This window comes from Stomoxys calcitrans, chromosome 5 (genome assembly GCF_963082655.1).
Source record: "Stomoxys calcitrans chromosome 5, idStoCalc2.1, whole genome shotgun sequence".
In the NCBI taxonomy this organism is placed as follows: Eukaryota; Metazoa; Arthropoda; class Insecta; order Diptera; family Muscidae; genus Stomoxys; species Stomoxys calcitrans.
This window is the reverse complement of record NC_081556.1, coordinates 146,360,764-146,382,784: the sequence shown is the minus strand read 5'-3', so window position 1 is coordinate 146,382,784 and position 22,021 is coordinate 146,360,764. Positions and strand designations below refer to the sequence as shown.

The 22,021-nt window shown below is 37.3% G+C and overlaps 3 protein-coding genes across 3 annotated transcripts in view; 2 read left to right on the top strand and 1 right to left on the bottom strand.

The window, feature by feature from the left end:
• The first annotated feature begins 288 nt into the window (after positions 1-288).
• LOC106082646 (uncharacterized) lies at positions 289-5,445 on the top strand. Its single transcript, XM_013245273.2, has 3 exons — positions 289-523; positions 4,311-5,119; positions 5,193-5,445. The coding sequence occupies exons 1-3, from the start codon at positions 329-331 to the stop codon at positions 5,443-5,445; spliced, it is 1,257 nt and encodes a 418-aa protein (XP_013100727.2). The 5' UTR covers positions 289-328.
• The window catches only part of LOC106082656 (RING-type E3 ubiquitin-protein ligase PPIL2), a 203,343-nt gene continuing 183,508 nt past the window's right edge, over positions 2,187-22,021 (bottom strand). The window contains exons 6-7 of the mRNA XM_059370202.1: positions 13,782-13,888; positions 2,187-2,305 (exon numbers count right to left, since the gene is read on the bottom strand). The gene's annotated coding sequence lies outside the window, so the exon portion shown is untranslated. The remainder of the gene's footprint in view (positions 2,306-13,781; positions 13,889-22,021) is intronic.
• Positions 12,540-20,805, top strand: LOC106082657 (uncharacterized). The gene is made up of 3 exons (XM_013245306.2): positions 12,540-12,879; positions 19,643-20,442; positions 20,505-20,805. Exons 1-3 carry the CDS (start codon positions 12,634-12,636, stop codon positions 20,752-20,754), a joined length of 1,296 nt encoding a protein of 431 aa, XP_013100760.2. The 5' UTR covers positions 12,540-12,633; the 3' UTR covers positions 20,755-20,805.

The window sequence follows — 22,021 nt, the reverse complement described above, 5'->3', positions numbered from 1 at the left end:
ATTCAGACTTTATAGGGTCAATAGCAGATCAATATTTCAAGGTGTTTCAAACGGAATGACTAGATTAGTATACACCCCGTTCTATGGTATGGTGGGTATAAAAGTAAAATCAATATCATTGAGTTTTTTTGGAAGTCAGCAATATATGTCAATGATCCACACATGGCTTCAGTTGAACTCTAGCCGGTACCAAAGAAACACGTTAGTTCAGTTAACTCCCGAAATTCTACTTGGCTTTTCCCGTAGAAGAATTAGTTGAAAATATTTTAATTGAAAAATGACTACCCCAAATGAAAGTGAAATTGAAATACAGTGGTTAAAATTCGAAATGTTACCACAATTATTAAAAAATCGCAAACTCATTGCTGATATCGAAGATAATGACTTTCAACAATTCCATATCAGAGATATTCAAATTCGATTCGTCGGCACTGAGGAGGCCTTCATGATGACCAAATGTTATCGGGCGCGTCTGACGTATGATTTTAAAGGTTCTACCAGTGAATTGAATTTTTTCGTTAAGGTAAAGCATTGATTAGCCATGGGTGATAAGGTGATAGCTAGTTTTACCCGGAATACTTTTTTTTCATTAAGTAGATAGAAACAGTGAGTTTCTTTTCAAGGATTAGAGTTTTGAAAATAGAAAAAAACAGTGGAAGCATTAAAATTGATTGCTAAATATTGTTGTTAAATGAAGTTGAACAATGTAAACAGAGTGGATTTAGTGAGTAAATTACATTTAGGGATTGCAAAGTAATTTTCACTTATGCTGCTCCAACGACTGAAAATAATTGAATTTTGTCTTTAGAGAAAATTTCATTGAAATTTTGTCTTGTGAGAAAAATTTATTGAAATTTTGTCTTTTGAGATATTGTGTGATATGTATGTCTTCAGGAAAACCTTCATTGAAATTTTACTCTAAGAGAGAACTAACATCGCGGTGATCCGCTTAGCTGGCCCCGTTTTGGATACCGCTTTTCTATTGCAGGACTTCCAAAAACCACTCAGCTTATAAGATTATGAAGTTTTGTAATAATTGCAGAAATCTGTCCCCTTCTGTAAAGAGAGTACCCAATAATAGCAATACATCGGAAAAATCATTAAGTCCCCAATAAAGTCGACGATCATATATATGGGGGCTATATCCAAATCTGAACCGATTTTTTCCAATTTCTATAGCCTTCGTCTCTAGGCCGAAAAACATGCCCTTACTAAATTTGAAGACGATCAGATGAAAATTGCAACCTGTAGCTTGTACACAAATTAACTTGGACAGAGAAAGGGACAGACAGACGGACTTAGCTAAATCGAATCAGAAAGTGATTGTGAGTCGATCGGTATCAATGGATCTATCTCCCTTCCTTTTGGGTGTTACAAACAAATGCACTAAGTTATAATACCCTGTACCACAGTAGAGATGTAGGGTATAAAAACATCATCCATCATATATTTTCTTAGAAAGTACAAAATGGTACCAAATTTGGTACCAAAATGTACGGATTTTGAATAGGTCATTTTGTCACTCATAATGTATTTAGTTATACATACATGCCAAATTTCAGACCTCTAACTCCATTTGTAAAGAAAGTACCAAATGGTACCAAAATGTACGTATTCTGAATAGAACACTTAGTCACCCATCATTTATTTCTTAGTTGTATCTACATGCCAAATTTCAGACCGCAAGCTTCATCTGTAAAGAAAGTACAAAATGGTACCACTTTTGGTACCAAAATGTACAAACTTTTAAAAGGAAATTTAGTCATCCACCATTTGTTTCTTAGTTGTGCCTACATGACAAATTTCGGATCTCTAACTCCATCTATAAAGAATGTACCAAATGGTACCAATTTTGTACCAAAAATGTTTGAATTGTGAAAAAATCATTTAGTCGTCATCATATATTTTTAATTTTTCCTACATGACAAATTTCACAACTCTAGCTTAATCTGCACAGAAAGTACCAAATGATACTAATATTGGTACCTGAATGTACAAATTGTAAAAAAGATCATACTCACCCACCATATTTTTCCTCGTTGTACCTGAATGCCAAATTTTAGACCTCCAGCTCCAGCTGTGAAGAAAGAACAAAATGGTACCAATTTTGGTACCAAAATGTACGAGTGTCATTTTGTCATTCATCATTTATTTCCTAGTTGGACCTACATTAGTCTCCAATCATATATTTGAAAGAAAGTACCAAATGGTACCAAAATGCACGAATTTTCAATAGAACACTTAGTCACCCATCATTTATTTCTTAGTTGTATCTACATGCCAAATTTCAGACCTCAAGCTCCATCTGTAAAGAAAGAACAAAATGGTACCAATTTTGGTACCAAAATGTAGAAACTTTAAAGAGGAAATTTAGTCATCAATCATATGTTTCTTAGTTGTGCCTATATGCCAAATTTCGGATCTCTAATTTCATCTATCAAAAAAGTACCAAATGGTACCAAATTTGGTACCAAAATGTTGGAATTGTGAAAAAATCATTTAGTATCCAGTCATATATTTGAAAGTTTTCCTATATGACAAATTTCAGATCTCTAGCTTAATCTGCACAGAAAGTACCAAATGGTACTAATATTGGTACCTGAATATACGAATTGTAAAAAGATCATAGTCATCCATCATATTTTTCCTATTTGTACTTGAATGCCAAATTTCAGACTTCTAGCTCCAGCTGTAAAGAAAATTCAAAATGGTACCAATTTTGGTACCAAAATGTACAAGCCTACATGCCAAATTTCAGACCCCTAGCTCCATCTGTAAAAAAAAGTACAAAATGGTACAATTGCGGTACTAAACGCACGTTTCCGCCGGTTACCAGTAGTTTTTTTTTAGTTTTTTCTCTTCATCCTCGTTCCTTTGGCACCAGATGTCTTTAAAGTCAAATTTCCAAATTCTATCACTATCCATTCGCCCTGTACAAAGTTTACCAATTTCTTTCCTTTTTTGTACATTTTTAGTACCTAAATGTACAATTTTCCAAAAACTCTTACTGTCACCCAACAAAGGTTGCCATAATGTAACAAAGTTTCAACATGCAGGCCTCAATTTATAAAGCAAATACCAAATAGTACCAATTTCGGTACTAAACGTACTATTTCTCCCACTTTTATTGTCACCCAACTAAGGTTGCCATAATGTAACAAAGTTTCAACATGTAGACTTCAGCTTACAAAAAAAGTACCAAATAGTACCAATTTCGGTACCAAACGTACTATTTCTCCCACTTTTATTGTCATTCAACTAAGGTTGCCATAATGTAACAAAGTTTCATAATGCAGACCTCAATTTACAAAAAAGTACCAATTTCGGTACTAAACGAAAAATCGTACCACTTTCGGTACGATTTTCCAAACCTTATTTTTCCGAGACGTTCTTTAATTTGAGCCCAAGAACATAATTCTATCCCTTTCCATTGGCGCTGGGCAAACATGAACCATTTCGTACTTTTTGGTACTTTTTAGTACCTAAATGTTGGAATATCACCAAATTCAGCCTTATGCCGTGCCTGCGACCCAAGGCAAACATTCGTACAAATTTAATGATACTTACTTTAGCCGTTTGGCTTGAGCGATGATCAGTCAGTCTGTCTTTTGTATATAAAGGGCGATTTTTTTGAGGTTAGGATTTTCATGCATTAGTATTTGACAGATCACGTGGGATTTCAGACATGGTGTCAAAGAGAAAGATGCTCAGTATGCTTTGACATTTCATCATGAATAGACTTACTAACGAGCAACGCTTGCAAATCATTGAATTTTATTACCAAAATCAGTGTTCGGTTCGAAATGTGTTCAAATTTTGACAAATTTTGTTCAGCGATGAGGCTCATTTCTGGTTGAATGGCTACATAAATAAGCAAAATTGCCGCATTTGGAGTGAAGAGCAACCAGAAGCCGTTCAAGAACTGCCCATGCATCCCGAAAAATGCACTGTTTGGTGTGGTTTGTACGCTGGTGGAATCATTGGACCGTATTTTTTCAAAGATGCTGTTGGACGCAACGTTACGGTGAATGAACACATTTCGAACCGAACACTGATTTTGGTAATAAAATTCAATGATTTGCAAGCGTTGCTCGTTAGTAAGTCTATTCATGATGAAATGTCAAAGCATACTGAGCATCTTTTTCTTTGACACCATGTCTGAAATCCCACGTGATCTGTCAAATACTAATGCATGAAAATCCTAACCTCAAAAAAATCACCCTTTATAAAGATTTTATTAAAATTTTTTCTTCAGAAAAGACTGAGCAATTTCCAAAAAAATCACTGCAAAATCTGTCTTTCCTTTACAGAAAACTCCCCCGCTTCCCCAAAATGTTTACGATTCGATAAATTTCAAAGCCTTATTCACCAATGAATTGCAAGCCTATGACAAAATAATTCCAAGTCTCGAGGAGTGCGGAAACATCAACCTAAAAACTGTAAAATTCTACCATGGTGAATTAAAAACAAATTCTGCCACACTAATAACAGAAGACTTCAGTTGCCATGGTTGGAAATTGACTGAAGGTATGGCAAACCTATCGCTGGAGCACACTCTTCTGGCCATGAAGTATTTGGCAAAGTTTCATGCTGCCGGGTTTGCGTTAAGAGCCAAAGATAAGAAACGTTTTGAGCAGCTCACTGAGGGACTAATGGAATCGCGTTATGCCAATCAAGAAGTTCATCCGCAACTGTTGCTCCAAGTCCAATGTGGCCATGAGAGAATATTCCAAGCCTGTAGAGAATATCAAAAGGATATACCCGAAGAGTTCGTAAAGAAATTTAATGCCCTATTTATTGAAATGGCCGAATATGGTCGGCGATTGGTGCAGCCGGTAGAACCTTTTGTTACCCTATGCCATGGAGACTATTTGAGAAATAATGTAGCCTTTAAATATGGGCAAGAGGAGGAGAAAGATAAACCTTTGGAAATAATGATGTTTGATTTGCAAACTTTGAGGGTTACCTCACCCATGTATGATGTGACCACATTTTTAGGTTTATCCACATTTGCCGAGGTAAGACAAGTTCACTTTAAAGAAATATTTGATGCCTATTGTGAACAATTAAGGGCAAGCTATGAGCAGATTGTCCGAGAAACTTCCCCAGATTTCATGAGGTATGTTGCGGATGTTTAGTTCCTATTTGTTTGATTTTTTTCTTATTTGTTTTTTGTATATCCCTTAAAACAGCCATGAATCCTTGCTTAAGGAGTTCATACGATTTTTCCCCAATGCAGTTTTTACCAGCTCTTGGTTCCTGCCACAATTGGTTCAACCTTTAGAAATTTCTATGGCCGAAATGTTGACACAACAGCTTACCAATGAGGAAATCATCCATGATTGCATGACCAGAGGTGGAGTGGTGACGGATCGTGAGTTGGCCCACCAAATGAAGGAATTATATCACCTAGTGCAGAAGTACAATGTTAATATCTTTCAATAAAAACCCTCCAAAGAATAAAAATGATATAAGATAGCATTAAAACTTAATTTTGAGTCTAATGGAGGAGACACAATCAACTTTTTACCCAGCATTAGGAAAGACCTGATCACAAAAACCGCCCTTAACTGTCGCAGATCTCTAAACGAGATTGCTGAACAGTTCAAAATGTACCTGTTCTGGGTGCCGAGCCACAGCAATATCCTAGGGAATTGTAAAGCCGACGACCTTGGGAGACTAGGAACTACCCTACACATTCCAGGTATACTGGAATCTGAGGGTATGCCTCTAGCGACATGTAAGCCAAGTTTTCAGGACCAGCCCCGAAGGACGACCAATGATAGATGACCACAAAGAGGGGGCTGTGAGTATCCCAAAACTATGTGGCTTAATCTAGTCTTGAAGAGGTCTACCGCTTTGCTGTCATTGGCTAGAACAGACGTCTCAGTCATTGTGTCCGTCATGGTAGGTCACTGTCTAATCGGAAAACATGTTGACAGACTGAAATTTGCCAGCAACGATTTTTGCAAAAGCTGTGAGGACATCGAAGAAGATGAGACTATAGAACACCTTCTGTGTGTGTGTCCCGCACTAGCAGTCAAAAAGAGTTCCATTTCAGGTTCTCATTTCTTTGAGAACCAGCTTGATTTAGCAGATGTGAACATTCACAAGTTTTTGGGCTTTTAAAAGCAATCTGGATGATTCACCGGTAGGAACTAGGAGGCATCTTCCTTCTTCTGTTCCTGTGGTATCACAATGGACGAAAGAGACTAAGTAAGTCTGATGGCAGACTGCCACTTAAACCTAACCTAGGAAAGACATATACTAATGCAAATTTAATTGCCATAAAGAGAACGAATGAATCTTATTAAAATGTTAATACCCTCCATCATAGGATGGGGGAACATCAAAATATTGGCCCATGACATTTTAAGTTGATCTAGCCCTGTCCACGTGCCATGTCTGTCTTTCTATGGAAAACATTCCAACTTTTAAAAGAGCAAACCTTGAAATTTTGCACAAATACTTGCTATTAGGGTTGGTCGGATCCATGTGTTGATATAGCTCCCATATAAACCGATCTCCCTTTATACTTCTTAAGCCTCAAGAGATCGCAATTTTTATGAATTTTGCCTTAAATTTTTCACAATGACTAACACTGTGACCTCTAACATACGTGACAGGTGTGGCCTGAATCGGTCTAAAACCTGATATAGCTACCAAAAAAAACAGATTTCTCGATTATAGTTGCTGTTGTAGCCACATTTTCATGTGGAGGTAGCAATCCTCATCAAGCTCCTGTATGTGAGGAAGCCCGTTCCCGTCCAAAGGACCTATCGCCACGGGAACAAGGTGCCATTGTTTATATAAAGGCGCCAATAACCCGCCTTGTCGTATCGAGCATCATAGCTACTCAGTATTTGTGCATGAGCTGTTGAAACTCTCAGATCGATACCGCGGATTTGCCGTTACAGCTACCCCGTATGGAGTATTCCACTATCCGCAACCTGTGGACGCGACCGGTAGCACGCAGCCAAGCTTCTTGTGACAGCAATGAACACCACACAGGTCGGAGCTAAATGTTCCATCGTTAATCCATCAAAAATCGAATTTTCATTAAGAAAGTTTTAAATTGGCTGCATCTCCTAAACTATGCGTCCTAGACGAAAAAGGACCTTAATTCGTGACATCTATGAAAATTTCAAAATTTTATCAAGAATACATAAAAAATCGCAATTTCATCAAGCCAATACTAACTTGGCTGTATTTCCTAAACTATGCGTCCTGGAGAGAAATGGGTCTTAATTCGTGATATCTTCAAAAAATTAAAAATTTCATCGAAAAACCATAGAAAATCGAATTTTCATAAAAAAAATTTTAAATTGGCTGTATCTTATAAACTATGCCTTTTAGGGGCAAACGGGCCTTAATTCGTGACACCCTCAAAAAATTCAAATTTTCATCAAAAATAGAATTTTTATCAAGAAAATTTTAAATTGACTGTATCTCCTAAACTATGCGTCTTAGAGAGAAATGGGCCTTAAATTGTGACACCTTCAAAAAATTCAAAAATGCATCAAGAATACAGAAAATATTAAATTTTCAAAAAAAAAAAAATTAATGGCTGTATCTCCTAAATAATGCGTCCTAGAGGGAAATGGCCCTTAATTCGTGGCACCTTCAAAAAATTCAAAATTTCATCAAAAATCGAATTTTCATCAAGAAATTTTAAATGGACTGTATCCCCTTAACTATGCATTCTAGAGCGAAATGGGCCTGAATTCTTTACACCTTCAAAATTTCATCGCAAATCCATAAAAAAGAAATTTTTAACAAGAAAATTTTAAATTGGCTGTATCTCCTAAACTATGCGTCCTAGAGGAAAATGGGCCCCAATTCGTCACGCCTTCAAAAATTCACAATTTCATCCAAAGTCCATTAAAAATCGAATTTTCATGAACAAACCTTTAAATTCGCTGTATCTACTAAACTATGCGCCCTGGAGGCAAATGGGGCCTACTTCGTGACACATTCAAAAAATTCAAAATTTCATCTAAATCCATCAAAAATCTATTTTTTATCAACAAAATTTTAAATTGGTTGTATCTCCTAAACTATGCGTCCTAGAGGTAAGTAGGCCTTGATTCGTGACACCTTCAAAAAATGCAAAATGTCGTAGAAAAATTATTAAAAATCGAATTTTTATCAAGAAAATTTTAAATTGGTTGTATCTCCTAAACTATGCGTCCTAGAGGAAAATGAGCCATAATTCGTGACAAGTTAAAAAATTTTATTAAAAATACATCAATAATCGAAATTTCTTCAAAAAAAAAAAAATTATACGACCTAAAGGGTCTCCAAAATTTCATCGAAAATTCAACAATAATCGAAATTTTACCAAAAAATTTTTAAATTGACTTTATCTCCTAAACTATGTGTCCTAGAGGTAAATAGGCCTTATTTTGTGAAAAAAAATTTTTATGCCAGACGTCTTCCCAAGGTGGGCTATATCGGACTTTGTCCTGATATAGCTGCCTTATAGACCGATCTCTTGATTTTTGAGGTCTTGGACCCATAAGGGCGCATTTATTACCCGATTTCGCTGAAATTTGGAACAGTGGTTAGACTCTTCGATATCAAATATGATCCATATCAAACGATTTTTATACCCTCCAGCATAGGATGGGGGTATACTAGTTTCGTCATTCTGTTTGTAACACCTCCAAATATGCGTCTAGGACCCCATAAAGTATATATATATTCTTGATCGTCATGTCATTTTAAGTCGATCCAGCCATGTCCGTTTGTCTGTCGAAAGCACGCTAACTTTCGAAGGAGTAAAGCTAGCCGCTTAAAATTCTGCACAAATACTTTTTATTAGTGTAGGTCGGTTGGTATTGTAAATGGTCTATGTTTTGATATAACTGCCATATAAACCGATCTCGGGTCGTGATTTCTTGAGCCTCTAGAGGGCGCAATTCTCGTCCGATTTTATTGCAATTTAACACGTAGTGTTTTGGTAACACTTGCAACAACAACGCTAAGTATGGTTTAAATCGGTTCATGTTTTGATATAGCTGTCATATAAACCGATCTTCAGTCTTGACTTCTTGTAAAGGGTCATTTTTTATGAGTTAAGTTTTTCGGATGCAGCACTGGTTGATAATGGTGTCTAAATGTCATCTGTGAAAGTGAAAAGTGTTCAGTATACTATGCCATTTCATCATGGGAAACTCACAAACGAGCATAGAATGAAAATCTATAAAATGTATTATCAAAATTCGTGCTCTGTAGCAGCAGATCGATGGAAATCCACTGCTTCGCCAAAAAAATTGTGTGCAGCGATGAGGCTCATTATATGGGAGCTTTATCAGGTTATAAACCTATTTGGACTGTACTTAGAAATTCTTGATCGTCTTGGCATTCTAAGTCGACCTAGGAATGTCCGTCCTTCTGAGAAAATAACGATAGCAGCCAAACGAATAAGGATATCCCAAGATTAAGCCCGGCCGAACATAGCACTTTTTTACTTGTTTTCAATTAAATTTGAAAAATGTTGTCCTAAAATTTTTTAAATTCTTTTTTTTTTGCACATAATAACCATATTTGAACTTATTTCACTTTATTTCTCTCTCAACCCACTGTCCATCGTATCGAACCCGAATTTTTCGCCTACCATTATTGCCTCCAATCTCTATCCATTAGACGACAACTGTCGGTAATTATTACCACGATATTTTGGGTTAAATAGCGATAATAATAATTTCGGCTCCTATAACTTAGAAATATTCAAACTGAATTAATGATGATCAGCAAGTTTTCTGAACTGTAATCAACATTTACTTAAACATCATTCTCCCATTCAAACTTCTATTTAATTATAAATAATTTGCGGACCAAAACATGTTTTGAAATGACCAAAATCAAACCAATACAATAAAAATCGGAAGAGAAATGTACAAATTACTCCCATACTCTCATTTGTTTGTTTTGCTTAAAAATTTCGGTAAACATTCATTGTTGCCAACTTTTATGCATTTATTAGAATTTGGTATTTCATGCTGAAGATGTTTTGCAAAAAAATTATAAAACAAAAGCTCATACTACCATAACGTAGTCTAATTTCTGAGTTAAGGGTTAGTTCAGTCTTAAGTGCTGCTATCACATGAACATATTGTCAAACCCATAAGAGATGTGTCGCATAAATTAACGGCTTGATTTATTCAAATCAGCTGTTTTCCCCTGCAAACCGATTGGTTTTTATGGAGCAAGCAAACAAAACGAAAAGTATTTCTGGTTTATTGACTCTGTATATTAAGCATAGCTACTAAAATTCTTTAGTTTAACTGTCAGGTTTCCATATCTAAGAGATAGAACATATGATCTCTTCATGTACTGGCGTTATCTTATTATTTACTTCTTGGCAACCCTGTATGATATCATCATTCAACACTCTGAAGACAATGACTTAATCATTATTAGTTTCTCTGAACGCTCTCTGTGTACAAAATATTTTGTTGGAAAATTAAGGGTACTCACGAATACAAATATTTGAATTTTTTATCTTGAAGGGTGTATTGATTTCATCGTAACACTTTGAATTGCAATTTGTCGAAATCACTTGTTTATTGGGGATTGCAGATTAGCTGACATGAAGTGCTATCATTTTAACACCGGTATATCTGTCAAAATCGAAATGACAGCTACATGATATTTGCTGTGATGACAGCTTATTATATTGCTGGAAAATGACAAACAGTTCAGCTGGAGGCCACCGTAGCGCAGAGGTTAGCATGTCCGCCTATGACGCTGAACGCCTGGGTTCGAATCCTGGCGTGACCATTAGAAACAATTTTCAGCGGTGGTTTTCCCCTCCTAATGCTGGCAACATTTGTGATTTAAATAAATAAATTTCATCTGTGGCCTTCAGATGAGTACTCCGCCACTTTTCCCTAAAATTCAAATTCTTGCTTTCTTCCCGAAACCCTTTTATTTGAGCCCCATATTGGTATGTATGGAAAATAAGTGCTTTGGGGCTTACCCACAAACACTTGGCCCCAAAACTGGGTTCCTTTTCTACCCTCAAATACCTTTCATTTGAGTTCCATATTGTCACGATGGGTCAAATAACCCATTTGAAGTTTTTTAAGGGGGTTAAGCGCCACCTAAGTACCCTTGACAAACATTTTTTATGTCATTTTCCTAATCTACTCCCAAATAGCTTTCATTTGAGTCCCATATAGCCATGATCGTCTAATATGCCCATTTTCAGTGGTTTTTGGGGGTGGGTACACCTCCCATTACATAGACTTCATTTTTTACCATATTCGTAATCTACTTCGGAATACCTTTCATACGAACTCCATATTGACATGAGCAACCAATATGTCTGTCTGGGAGAGTTTTGGAGTTGGTGCGGCACGCTGGGTACTTAGGTTCAATTTTAATACCATATTCCTATTCTACTTTCCAATACCTTTTATCTGATACCCGTATTGTTCCGATCGGTAGGAGGGAGGGTGTGCCACCCTTCCGATATCGTAGAAGTTATAGCCTATGTTTCCTTCCAGACCAACCTACACAATCTGTGAAAATTTCGAGAAAGTCGGTTCTGACGTTTGTGAGTCTATACGTAGCAAACAAATAAACCAAGTTCCATGTAGTCGTGATTGGCTAAAATCCCCTTTTGGGGCGAATTTGTGGGATGGGGTGACACCCTATACTTCGACATGATTTTGCATGCCAAATTCATAATCTACTACAGAATACCTTTCATTTGAGCCCCATATTGATAGGAACGTTCAATTTGTCCGCTTGGAGGAGTTTTTGGGTTAGAGCGACTTCCTGGGTTCCCAATTTTTAATAGCATATTCGAATTCTACTCCTCAGCACCTTTCATTTGATATCCATAATGTCCCTATAGGTCCCCCTTTAATTTTGGGCGGTGTTTTTCGGTTAACCGGAGAGGGTCTGCCCCTGACCATATTCGTAATCTACTTCCGAATACCTTTCATTTGAGTACCATATTGTCATGATAGTCAAATAAACCTTTTTAGAGGGTTTTGGGGTTGGGGCGGCCCACTTGTTTCTTGGACCCAATTTTTTATATGAAATTCTTACTCTACTCCTGAATACCTTTTATTTGATTCCCATACTGTCCCGATCGTTTCACTTTTATTTTTGGGTAGTACTCTTGGGGTAAGGAGAAGGGTCCGCCGCCCATCTGATATCAATTGTGCCTAATTTGGCAGAAAATTGGTACAAAAAATTCACATTTGTCTTTAAGTATGTTCATTTGTTGACATTTTCTGCAGAATTCATGGTGGTGGGTTCCCAAGATTCGGCCCGGCTTAAGTTAGCACAGTTTCACTTGTTTTTCTTCTTTTGTTGAAATATTAATTTCCCCTAAAATGTTTTCATATGTTAATGAGTACCCCTAATGCCGATCATATCAACTACTGCGAAGATCTCCTAGTGCGTGAGTAGATTAGAGCCGTTACTATTGATAGCGTGAATGGAAGTGAGAACACCATGTGAAGGCATGGCATACAAATGTTCTCATACTCAATCAGTTAGCATTCTATTGGAGACGAGATACAATCGTTTGTTCGTTCGTTGACTTAGCATTGTGTTCAAATATTTTTTTTATTTGTTTATCAAATCGTGAGAAATTAAAAGGTTTATTTAAATATGTCATCTGCCGCTGATTCAGAAGGGGAATGGTTTAAAACTGAAATAATACCCAAATTACTTAAGAATGGGCAACTTTTAAGTGACAATAATGAAAGCACCGGAGTAACCGATAATTTTGTAATAAAAAATTTAACCGTACAATTTATTGGATCACAAGAAGCTTTCATGCTAACCAAATGTTATCGGGTACGCCTTAACTACGAATGTGAAGGTGTAGATGGTGAAATTAATTTCTTTGTAAAGGTAAATAAGAGAAATACTGCAAATCGGACGAACATATATATGGGAGCTATATCTAAATCTGAACCGATTTCAAGCAAACTTCTCGGATATTGTGGTAGACGTCGAGGAAGGAAGATTGGTCAATAAATGAGCCTGCAATGGCTCTAGGAGTAAAAATCGGGCTATATATATATATATATATATAAGAGCTATATCTAAATCTGAACCGATTTCAATGAAATTCACCAGTAATGTCGAGAGTCATAAGAAAATCCGTTCTATGAAATATCGAGAGAATCGGTTAACAAATGACCTTTTTATTGCATTATTACTGCAAATCGGACGAACATACATTGTGTTGCCCAAAAAGTAATTGCGGATTTTTTAAAAGAAAGTAAATGCATTTTTAATAAAACTTAGAATGAACTTTAATCAAATATACTTTTTTTACACTTTTTTTCTAAAGCAAGCTAAAAGTAACAGCTGATAACTGACAGAAGAATGAATGCAATTACAGAGTCACAAGCTGTGAAAAAATTTGTCAACGCCGACTATATAAAAAATCCGCAATTACTTTTTGGGCAACCCAATATATGGGAGTTATATCCAAATCTGATCCGATTTTTTTCCAATTTCAATAGGCTTCGTCCCTAGGCCGAAAAACATACCTGTACCAAATTTGAAGACGATCGGATGAATATTGCGACCTGTAGTTTGTACACAAATAAGCATAGACAGACGGACAGACGGACATAGCTAAATCGAATCAGAAGGTGATTCTGTATCGATCGGTATACTTTTCAATGGGTCCTATCTCTCTTCCATTTGGGTGTTACAAACTAATTCACTAAGTTATAATACCCTGTACCACAGTATTGGTGTAGGGTATAAAAATACTACAAAACAAAAAAATTTAAATATACCTGAAAAGTCTTCTAACCAAAGACGAAACGCGTCCCATAGTGTTTGGTGTTTTGTTATCTCTGGCTTTTCTTTTCCATTGCATAAAATCGTCGATCATGAAACTCGTCTGGAAAGAAAAACAAACAAAAAAGTCATCTTCTGTTTATCGATCTCAAAGGCCCACCTTCGTGTAACCCCAGAATGTTCTTAATCGACTTAAATATAGAACAAATAAAAAGTCGTTAAGTTCGGCCGGGCCAAACTTTGAATACCCACTACCTCGGGCAAATATGTAAACCACCTTTCGTCATAACCCGGTGAAAATGCATAATTTATGCCGCCATAGTAGCTACATCGAAATATCATCCGATTTGGACCAAATTCGATACGGACATTGAATGGTCTAACAAGAACAAGTCATTGTTCGATTGTGGAACAAAATATTGGTGTTTTTGGTAGCCATATCGAAATATAGACCGATTGGAACCATATACGACACGAATGTCGAAAAGCCTAACATAAGTCACTGTGTCAAATTTAAGGGAAATCGGATTATAAATGTGCCTTTTATGGGGCCAAGACTTTAAATCGACAGATCGGTCTATATGGCAGCTATATCCAAATCTCAACCAATCTGGGCCAAATTGAAGAGGAATGTTGAAGGGCCTAACACAACTCACTCTCCCAAATTTCGGAGAAATCGGACAATAAATGCGCCTTTTATGGCCCCAAAGCCTTAAATCGAGAGATCGGTCTATATGGCATCTATATCCAAGCTGGATGTCGAAGAGCCTAACACAGCTCACTGTCCCAAGTTTCGTCGAAAGCGGACAATAAATCCGCCTTTTATGGGCTCAAAACCTTATATCGAGAGATCGGTCTATATGGCAGCTATATCCAAATCGGAACCGATCTGAACTAAACTGAAGAAAGATGTCAAAGGCCCTAACACAACTCGTTGTCCCAAATTTCGGCGAAATTGGACAATAAATGCGCCTTTTAAGGCCCCAAAACCTTAAATCGAGAGATCGGTCTATATGCCATCTATATCCAAATCTGGGCCTATCTATGCCATATTCTAGGAAGATGTCGAGGAGCCTAACACAGCTCACTGTCCCAAATTTCGTCGAAAGCGGACAATAAATCCGCCTTTTATGGGCTCAAAACCTTATATCGAGTGATCGGTCTATATGGCAGCTATATCCAAATCTGAACCGATGTGAACCAAACTGAAGAAAGATGTCAAAGGCCCTAACACAACTCCCTGTCCCAAATTTCGGCGAAATTGGACAATTAATGCGCCTTTTATGTCCCCAAAGCCTTAAATCGAGAGATCGGTCTATATGGCAGCTATATCCAAATCTGGACCTATCTATGCCATATTCCAGGAAGATGTCGAGGGGCCTAACACAGCTCATTGTCCCAAATTTCATAGAAAGCGGACAATAAATGCGCCTTTTATGGGTCCAAAACCTTATATCGAGAGATCGGTCTATATGGCAGCTGTATCCAAATCTGAACCGATGTAAACCAAACTGAAGAAAGATGTCAAAGGCCCTAACACAACTCCCTGTTCCAAATTTCGGCGAAATCGGACAATAAATGCGCCTTTTATGTCCCCATAACCTTAAATCGAAAGATCGGTCCATATGACAGCTGTATCCAAATCTGAACCTATCTATGCCATATTCCAGAAAGATGTCGAGGGGCCTAACACAGCTAATTGTCCCAAATTTCAGAGAAAGCGGACAATAAATCCGCCTTTTATGGGTCCAAAACCTTATATCAAGAGATCGGTCTATATGACAGCTATACCCAAATTTGAACCGATCTGGGCCAAATTGAAGAAGGATGTCAAAGGGCCCAACACTACTCACTGTCCCAAATATCGGCGAAATTGGACAATAAATGTGCCTTTTATAGGCCCAAAACCTTGAATCGGTAGACCGGTCTGTATGGCAGCTATATCCAAATCTGGACCGATCTGGGCCAAATTGAACAAAGATGTCAAAGGGCTTAACACTACTCACTGTCCCAAATTTTGACAAAATCGGACAATAAATGAAATCGAAAGATCGGTCTATCTGTCGGTCAGCTGTATCCAAAGCTTGACCGATCTGGGTAAAATTGAAGAAGGATGTCGAAGGGGCGAAATTTCGGCGAAATCGGACAATAAATGTGCCTTTTATTGGCCCAAAACCTTGAATCGGTAGATCGGTCTGTATGGCAGCTATATCCAAATCTGGACCGATCTGGGCCAAATTGAACAAAGATGTCGAAGGGCTTAACACAACTAACTGTCCCAAATTTCGGCGAAATTGGACAATAAATGTGGCTTTTATGGACCTTAGACCCTAAATCGGCGGATCCGGATAACCTGTTTATGGACCAAAAAAAAGAATCTGTACAAAGTTTCAGCTCAATATCTCTATTTTTAAAGATCGTAGCGTAATTCCAACAGACAGATGGACGGACAGACCGAAGGACATGGCTAGATCTTCTTAGATTTTTACGCTGATCAAGAATATATATCCTTTATAGGGTCGGAAATGGGTATTTCGAAGTGTTGCAAACGGAATGACAAAATGAATATACCCCCATCCTTCGGTGGTGGGTATAAAAATCACGAAAAAATAATAGCGTTTCAGCAAATTTTACAAAACACACCTATTAAGATGTAAAAAGTTGTTGCATGTTTTAAATAATCAACTCGTTTTTGATGTCAATCATTATACACTTGATTGTCGTTTATTGTTATGCTTCTACCGATTTGTAAACAAATCAAACTACGTTCCTTTATAATACGATAACATATTTGTTTTTGTTTTTGTTAACCAACAATCAGTCATTATCTTATTTGTTTCAAGCTAATATTTGCAAAATGAACTTTGTCATTAAAAGCTGAAGTTTTTGTCTTCTGCTTACTTTCATTGTCACAATTATGTCAATATTTACCATAATTGTATGACATAAAACAAGTAAAAATTACTTAAAGTCGGCCTGGCCGTATGTTATGTAGGGTCCACTATGGATAGCTTTTGTCAAGCTGGCCTTAAGACCTTAAATCGACAGTTTGGTGTATATGGTAGCTATATCTAAATATGTTTCCACCACCATGGACCATATACGGCTTAATGTTCTAAATTTCAACGAAATTGGGAAAAATCGGCATATCGGTCTATATGGTACTCGTATACATACAAATATTTTGACATCACCATTCCTTTAAGGAACACGGAAAACTTTCTCATATCAATGAGATGCAGTCCTTTTCCAGTTTTAGCTCAATGATAGTTCAGGCCGAAATCAAACGGCGCACAGTGGAAGAATATAAAAAAACAAGTAAGAGCGTGCCAAGTTCGAGCGGGCCGAATATTATAAACCCTCCACCATGGATCGCATTTGTCGAGTTCTATGCGCGGTATCTCTTTTTAGGCAAACAGAGAATATTGAATAAGAACTGTTATGCTATTAGAGCCATATCATTTTAAAGTCCAATTCGGACCATAAATGAATGCCGAACATTGCAGAAGTCTTTGTGTAATATTTCAATTCATTCGGATAAGATTTGCGCCTTGTAGGGGCTCAAGAAGCAAAATCGGACGATAAGTTTATATGGGAGCTGTACCAAGCTATTGGTCGATTCATATTAGACACGTATGTTGATGGTCATGAGAGAAGCCGTTGTACAAAATTTCTGCCAAATCGGATGAGAATTGCGCCCTCTAGAGGCTCAAGAAGTCAAGATACCAGATCGGTTTATATGGCAGCTGTAGCAGGTTATGAACTAATTTAAACCATTTTTATACCCACCAACGACGGATGGGAGTATATTCATTTTGTCATACCGTTTGCAAAACATCGAAATATCCATTTCCGACCCTATAAAGTATATATATATTTTTGATCAGCGTAAAATTTAAGACGATCTAGACATGTCCGTCCGTCTGTCTGTTGAAATCACGCTACAGTCTTCAAAAATAGAGATATTGAGCTGAAACTTTGCACAGACTCTGTTTTTGTCCATAAGCAGGTTAAGTTCGAAGATGGGCTAAATCGGACTATATCTTGATATAGCCCCCATATAGACCGATCCGCCGATTTAGGGTCTTAGACCAATAAAAGCCACATTTGCCATCCGATTTTGCTGAAATTTGGGACAGTGAGTTGTGTTGGGCCCTTCGACATCCTTCGTCAATTTGGCCCAGATCGGTTCAGATTTGGATATAGCTGCCATATAGACCGATCCTCCAATTTAGGGTCTTAGGCCCATAAAAGCTAAATTTATTATCCGATTTTGCTGAAATTTGGGACAGTTAGTTGTCTTAGGCCCTTCGATATCCTCCGCCAATTTGGCTCAGATCGGTTCAGATTTGGATATAGCTGCCATATAGACCGATCCTCCAATTTAGGGTCTTAGGCCCATAAAAGCCACATTTATTATCTGATTTTGCTGAAATTTGGGACAGTGAGTTTTGTTAGGACCTTCAACATTCTCCCTCAATTTGGCTTAGATCGGCCCAGATTTGGATATAGCTGCCATATAGACCGATCTCTCGGTTTTAGGTTTTGGGGCCATAAAAAGCGCATTTATTGTCCGATTTTGCCGAAATTTGGGACAAAGAGTTAAGTTAAGCCCCTCCACATATTTCTGCAATTTGGTCTAGATCGATCAAGATTTGCATATAGCTGCCATATAGACCGATCTCTCGATTTAAATTCTTGGCCCCATAAAAGGCGCATTTTTAATCCGATGCACTGAAATTTGACACACTGACTTATGTTATGCTTTCCGACATCCGTGTCGTATATAAATAGTTCAGATCGGTTTATTTTTAGATATAACAACTAAAAAGACCAATATTTTGTTATACACAATTAAACAATGACTTGTACTTATCAGCATTTGGTCCAAATTGGATCATATTTCGATATAACTGCTATGTGACATAAGATATGCAATTTTCACCGAATTTTGATTAAAGGTGGTTTACATATATACCCGAGGTGGTGGGTATCCAAAGTTCGGCCCGGCCGAACTTAACGCCTTTTTACTTAATAATACAGTTGTCGGAAGTCGTAACAAAACACGTCGTGCAAAATTTCAGCCAAATCGGATACAAATTGCGCCCTCTAGAGGCTCAAGAAGTCAAAAACCCAGATCGATTTATATGACAGCTATATCAGGTTATGAACCGATTTGAACCATATTTGGCACAGTTGTTGGAAGTCATAACAGAACACCTCATGCAAAATTTCAGCCAAATTGGATAGGAATTGCGCCCTCTAGTCGGTCAAGAAGTCAAGATTCAAGATCGGTTTATATGGCAGCTATATCAGATTACGGACCGATATGGCCCATTTACACTAATAAGAAGTATTTGTGAAAAATTTCAAGCAGATAGCTTTACTCCTACGAAAGTTAGCGTGCTTTCAACAGACAGACAGACGGACGGAGATGGCTAGATCGACTTAAAATGTCATGACGATACATTGTGGAGTCTTTGACGAATATTTCGAGGAGTTACAAGCAGGATGACGAAATTAGTATACCTCCCATCCTATGGTGGAGGGTATAAAAATATAGTTGATTGTCTTGACATACTAAGCCGATTTAGCCAGACCTGTCCGTCTCTAGAATGCACGGTAACTTTTGCATAATTAAAGCCTGGCGCTTGAAACTTTGTCCAAAAACTTCTTCTTCGTATGAGTGTAGCTCAGTTGGGATTGTAAATCAGCACGATCGGCCCCTGTTTAAATCAAATCTGATATATTAACCGATTTCCCCATTTGATTTCTTGAGCTTCTGAGGGTGCAGTTTAATGCGCTTTAACTTGTCAACTTTTGTTCTTTTGCTAATTAATTTTTTTTTTATTTTCAGCGAACTCCTCCCATACCCCAATTTATATTCGATGCCATAAATTTTAATGCATTATTTTCCAACGAACAATTGACCTATGAGCAAATTATTCCCTCTTTTGAGAATTTTGGAAAGTGTCATCTAAATACGGCAAAATTTTATTATGCCGATTTGAAACCAAATGAAGCCATACTTGTTACAGAAGATTTTACCAGCAATGGCTGGAGAGTGACCAAGGACAAATACAATCTCTCACTGGAACACACCCTAGTGGCGGTAAAATATTTGGCCCAATTCCATGCCATAGGTTTTGCAATGTTGGCCACTGATAAAGAACAATTTGACAAAATCACCAAGGGATTAATGGAACCACGTTATAGCACCGATGATTTGGATCATAGATGGGCTTTAACATTATCGTGTGGTTTGGAAAGATCCATAATAGCCACCAAGAAATATCACAAAGATTTTCCGCAAGAGTTTCTAGAGAAATACAAAAATTTATTTAAAAACCCTCAAAAATATTGCCGTGATGTGGTGCAACCCAAAGAACCCTTTGTCACTCTATGCCATGGTGATTATCTGCGCAATAATGTGGCCTATAAATATGACACGGAGGAAAGACCCATTGACATAATGATGTTTGATTTGCAGACACCTAGGCTGTCATCACCTATGCTGGATTTTTGCACATTTTTGGCCTTGTCAACATTCTATGAGGTTCGTCATCAGCATTTCAGGGAAATATTCGATTGTTATTGCAATCAGCTGAAAGAGGCCTATGAGAGTATGAGCCAAACTAAGGCGCCAGAATTTATGAGGTTTGTTTTGTTTTTGATTTTACGTAAATCCTTTCTTAATGTTTTTTCTGTTCCTGTTTCAGCTTTGATTCTATGCTTAAGGAATACATTCGGTTTTTGCCCTATAGCATTTTTACCTGTTCTTCCTTCCTAATGGAATTAGTTGAGCCCCATGGTCTATCCACGGAAGAGATGCTTAATCTGAATCCCACGGATGAGGATATCACTCATAAAATCCTAACCAAAGGAGGCGAAATTGTGGATCGAGAATTTGCCCATCAAATGAACGCGATGTATGAACTTTCAACAATACACAAAGTTGATTTATTTTGACATTATTGTGGAAGACAAAATTTTTAATGGTTTAAAATGAAATATTAAATTTTTAATTTAATAAGAATTTTTATTAAAAAACTATAAAAAAACCAAAACCGCATAAAATTCCATCTGGCAGATATACATTATTTTTTTGGTAGGTAGGGAAAGGCATGCCTTTCATTTTTTTTTTTTTTTTTTGACGTTTGCCACTATGGACATACATCTATGCTAGTAATAGCGTGCTAAGTTCGGCCGGGCCGAATCTTATATACCCTCCACCAAGGGTCGCATTTGTCGAGTTCTTTTGCCGGCATCTCTTCTTAGGCAAAAAAAGGATAAAAGAAAAGATTTGCTCTGCTTTTAGAGTGATATCAAGATATGGTCTGGTTTGGACCACAATTAGATTATGTGTTGGAGACCTGTGTAAAATGTCAGCCAATTCGAATAAGAATTGCACCCTTTAGGGGCTCAAGAAATAAAATAGAGAGATCGATTTTTATGGGAGCTGTATCAGGCTATAGACCGATTCAGACCATAATAAACATGTATGTTGATGGTCATAAAAGGATCCGTCGTACAAAATTTCAGGCAAATTGCATAATAATTGTGATCTCTAGAGGCTCAAGAAGTCAAGATCCCAGATCGGCTTATATGGCAGCTATATCAGACTACGGACCGATATGGCCCATTTACAATCCCAACCGATCTACACTAATAAGAAGTATTTGTGCAAAATTTCAAGCGGCTAGCTTAACTTAATGGGATCTCAGACGAATATTTTGAAGAAGCATGTCGAAGGCCCTAACACAACCTCTGTCCCAAATTTCGGCGACATCGGACAATAAATGCGCTGTTTATGGGTCCAAAACCTTAAATCGAGAGATCGGTCTATATGACAGCTATATCCAAATCCGGAACGATCTGAACCAAATCGCAGAAAGATGTCGAAGGACCTAACAAAACTGACTGTCCCGAATTTCAGCGAAATCGGATAATATTGGTTGCCTAAAAAGTAATTGCGGATTTTTTAAAAGAAAGTAAATGCATTTTTAACAAAACTTAGAATGAACTTTAATCAAATATATAATTGCCATTTTGTTCGATAACCTTTTGCCATCTTCCTGGCAAATTTAGTATTCCACGCTCATAGAACTTCTGGCCTTTATCTGCAAAAAACTGAACCAAGTGCGATTTTATAGCCTCATCATTGCCGAAAGTTTTACCATTTAAGGAGTTCTGCAAAGATCGAAATAAATGGTAGTCTGATGGTGCAAGGTCAGGA